Source organism: Impatiens glandulifera, chromosome 7, assembly GCF_907164915.1.
Source record: "Impatiens glandulifera chromosome 7, dImpGla2.1, whole genome shotgun sequence".
In the NCBI taxonomy this organism is placed as follows: Eukaryota; Viridiplantae; Streptophyta; class Magnoliopsida; order Ericales; family Balsaminaceae; genus Impatiens; species Impatiens glandulifera.
In genome coordinates, this window is record NC_061868.1 from 16,287,988 (window position 1) to 16,292,275 (window position 4,288).

General features: G+C 44.0%; 1 protein-coding gene across 1 annotated transcript; it reads right to left on the bottom strand.

The window, feature by feature from the left end:
* Nucleotides 1-2,450: 2,450 nt before the first annotated feature.
* Nucleotides 2,451-3,554, bottom strand: LOC124909575. The gene is made up of 2 exons (XM_047450242.1): nucleotides 2,871-3,554; nucleotides 2,451-2,828 (listed from the first exon to the last, which is right to left on the bottom strand). The coding sequence occupies exons 1-2, from the start codon at nucleotides 3,552-3,554 to the stop codon at nucleotides 2,451-2,453; spliced, it is 1,062 nt and encodes a 353-aa protein (XP_047306198.1).
* Between the last annotated feature and the right edge of the window lie 734 nt (nucleotides 3,555-4,288).

A 4,288-nucleotide genomic window follows, 5' to 3' on the forward strand; every position in this document is an offset into this window, starting at 1 on the left:
TGAAGTTGATGGTGTTCTTCGGTGTCCGCCGGCCCCCTATGCATTTTCCTCAAAACACAAGAAACGTTTATGCCAGTTTTTGAAAGATATTAAAACGCCCGACGGTTTTTGTTCAAATATTGGGGCGTGTGTAAACATGGAGGAGAAAAATGCCAGGATTGAAGAGTCACGATTGTCACATTCTATTACAATATCTCCTTCCACTAGCTACACGTGGCCTACTTCCCGATGATGTGTACGATGCTGTGGTGAATTTAGCAAGGTTCTTTTGGTTGCTTTGCCAAAAAAGTTTACAACGCGGGCAATTGGAAACATTACAAGATGACATTGTTTTGACACTTTGCAAATTGGAGAAAATCTTTCCACCTTCTTTTTTTGATATAATGGTGCATTTGCCAGTTCATTTAGCTTTTGAAGCTTGTCTTGGAGGGCCGGTTCAGTATCGATGGATGTATCCAGTTGAACAATATATGAGCACACTCAAGAAATACCTTATGTTAGGATCTAGGTCGAGGCTGGGGAACCGGGGTTGGCCGGTTAGCGTCTTTCACTCAAGGGTGGTGATTAATCCAATTAAAGATTAATACCGGGGTTTCAATACTACACAAACTGTCACAAACCCTTGAACGGAGTTCAAGCGCGGAAGTGGTTTGTTTCAAGTTGAAGCAGCACACACTCAAGATAGGCAGAACCGGATTTGAATAGGACAGGTTTGAAGATTGCTGGGTCGGTTTTGAAGCTTAGTAATTCGGTTTAGGTGATGTTGAATCGGTTGAGGCGGTATTAGTAGGTTAGTGCAGATCGGTTAGAAAATAAAGCAGGCGGAAAGTAAATAACAAGGCAGGTTTTTATGGATGTTCGGAGATAAAACTCCTACGTCACCCCTTCCTCTCGAAATCGCGAGAAGGATATTCACTAAGGAATACAAACACAATCCGATCGAGACTTATTTCCTGCTCGATAACACTCGTACAATTTTAACCGAAATTGTAGAATACACTTCAAATAAGCGCTTAAACTTTTCTAGAGATAGAGCACAATCTTTTACTTAGGCTGTAGAAAATTCAGAATTTGTAACCCGCATTTATTCCTCTTCAACTCCTTCTTTTATAGGTGAAATGTGCCAACGGTCACATTTCATTTCCTTGAATCTGATTGGTTGAGCAGAGGTTCATTGATTCAGACCTGGCGGTCTAGTCTTCAGACCTGGCGAACTAGTCTTCCGGTGTGTAGGTCAAACCGGCTAGGTTTGTCTTTTACTCAATATGACAACTGTCGGTTGGACAGTTGTCTGTACTTGGAAGATTGCCTTTCTGATTTATCCTTAAGTAGAAAGATTTTGTAGGACGGTCTTTTGCAGCCTGCAGACTGTCTTCAGACTTGTATGAATATGGCAATACTCAGTCTGTTCCTTCGGTATCATTCTCAACAGATACCCGAAGTGTCTTTTTATGCTGGTCGGTTATTTATGTTAACCGGATGACTTTCGGTTTTTCCATGGCTTCTGATTGACCGACTGTTTAATTGATTCTGGCCTTCTGTTTTGACCGATCCTGACTTTCTTGTGCGGTCATGTTTCTGGTCGGTTTAATTGCTTGACCGGTTGGGTTTCTTAACCGGTTGAGTTCTTTGACCGGTTCGATTCTTTGCCTGTTCCTGCACAAGGAATTTGTTTTTGTTAAGTTTTATTTAACCGATCTAATTTTATCTAACAATTTCTCCCTTTTTGATTATTTTATTTAAAATATTCAAAATCATGTAAGAATGCAAATGTAGGCCGGTCTTGTTTTTAAGAGTTTTATTTGGCCGGATTTTTGGAAACTGACTTGGGAGAATTTTTCGAAAAATTTTGGAAAATTTTGAGAAAAATTTTGAAAATTTTTATCTTTTATCTTATCAATTTCTCCTTTTTTGATTATTTTATTTAAAATATTCAAAACCATGTAGGAATGCAAATGTAGGCCGGTTTCCAAAAATCACTTTATATTTATAAGCAATCTGCTAAGGCAAAATACTATATATATAATAACCGAAATAAACATAAGTAAAGATAGTAAATAAGGCCCCTATTTTTTCGATCTGGACGACAGGAAAAGATCCAGCAGTTCATCATTTGAATTTCCCTTGTCCGCTTGATCCGGCCTTGAAGAGGGACCTTGATCGCCTGAGGTGCCGGTGTGAGAAGAGAATGGTTGACCGATTGATCTGATTGGGACCACATTCAAACACCGCTGTCTTTGGAGTTGTGGCTTGAGCTCTTCCTTGAAATCATCCTCGGTTTGCGAAGCCGGGTTGGGTGGAGGGTCAATGATCGTGTCAGTAACTTTGTCCAATAATCCGGTGATTTGCTCATTTTTCGAAGCAGCCTTTCTTTTGCGTGTTACCGGAATGGAAGAGGAAACGACCGTCGTGGACTTCTTGTGAGCCTTGGCGAAGTTATTATATGTTTCCTATTGAGCCCTTAGCCGTAGAGCATCTTTGGCTTGTTGAGCCGCTATGGTCTTTGCGATGGCCGGTGCATTGACCGCTAGGTTTTGCATATGACCGGCTATGTTCGCATCAGCCGCTACCGCTTCCTTCTGTATACGGGTCTGCTCGTCTAGCGCATCTTGAAGTTTCTGAGCCGCGGGAGCATTCGCCTCCTCAATTGCTTTATCGGAAGCCAACTTAGCCTCTATTAACTCTGCCACCTGTTCGGTGACCGCCTTTAGATCGGCTTCAAGCTTTGCGTTCTTTTCTTCAAGGGTTGTATTCTTTTCCTCAAGGTTGATTAACCTGTCAAGTGTTGATCCGGCTTGGGCACTTGACCGAGCCAGGTCCTCATCGACCTTTGTCAACCTTTAAGCGGTCGTTTCTTCAAGGGTCATTACCCTTTGGCTGACCGAAGTGAGGTCGTCCACCAGCTTCGGAGTTAAGTACTCCAATGCCTTGGTTTGATCAAGTTGACCGTTGTACAGTCGATCCGTATTCGTTTCAACCAACGTGATCCGATCGACCGCCTTGTTTAGATCATCCTTTGTCGTCTCAGCTATCTCGACTGCTTTAACCGCGGTTTCCTTAATTTTCTTCTTCCAAGGCTGAACTGCGTCGTTGATAAATTCTTCAATGAGAGTTTTGACCCTCTCTTCCGTTATGGCCGGTTCCGAATCCCCGGCTTGAGCAGATGCTCGATGGTCGGTGAGAGGTGTCTCTGTCCTGACTTCGGTCATGTTGATCGTCTGATCCGGTGGAGGAGAGGATAGCTCTTCATCGGTCAGATTTTGACCGCCAACATCCTCAGGAGGCGGTGAGTTTATTGGATCTTGATGTTCGGGCATCGCTTCAAGCCGTGCCAACTCCTCAGTCAGTGCCCTTTCCTTGACCGCAAGCAACTCCAACACCAAGAGTTGTAGTTGAGAATTCGGTGTTCCCGGAGTATACTTTTCTTGAAGGCGTTGAATGTGTTCGATGAGCTTTTGTAACCGAGCACGCGGTTCTACCATCGTGTATCGTTCTAAGGCGGTGTTGACATCTTGAGCCTTTGTGAGGTTGATGACCTCCTCCTCTATCTCCATCAACTTTTCGAATTTTTGACCAACGGTTAGACCCGGTAGCATGTGTTTGTAGAATAACTGATGCCGGTGCCGGATCCATTGACAGAATACTTCGGATGCCGCGTTAGCTTCTTGATGTATTTCGTCCATAATTTTGCTAACGAGCTCCTCGGCCATTTTCGGGTGTTATCGTCATCGTGGGCATCTTCCTCCTCAAACCTGCCCGAGCCGGTGTCATCGTTATCATAACTAACTGATTGATCCTCGACCATCGGTCCTTTCCCTTTACCGGACTGATCTTCTCCGATATTCTGTGAAACGGTTCGGTCAGAACTGGATGCCGAATCTTCATCATTGGGGGTTTCGGACCGCGGATCAGTCGATCCGGTTGGTTGTCTAACTTTCTTGCTTCCGGATTTCTCTTTGACCGGAGTCGCTCTCTTAGCGGTTGCCTTCTTCCTTCGGCCACCTATAGAACCGGAGGCCTTCCTTTTGTTTTTCTCCTTGAATTGCTGAGACTTTATAATTTTGCTGGATGAGAGGAGGACACTAGGGCCGGTGTTGATGTTGAAGTGGCGCATGATTTTCTCAAATGGGATGGCGTATCCCCATGACCGAGTGGAAGCCGGATCCACCATTTCACATAGGTTGTTAAAAATAACCTTAGCCCAGTTTATTTTGATGTCGTTGACTAAACCGGTAAGCATCTCAATCTTCGCCCGGGTGAGACTGTCATAGTTTCCCCCTCTTGCTTG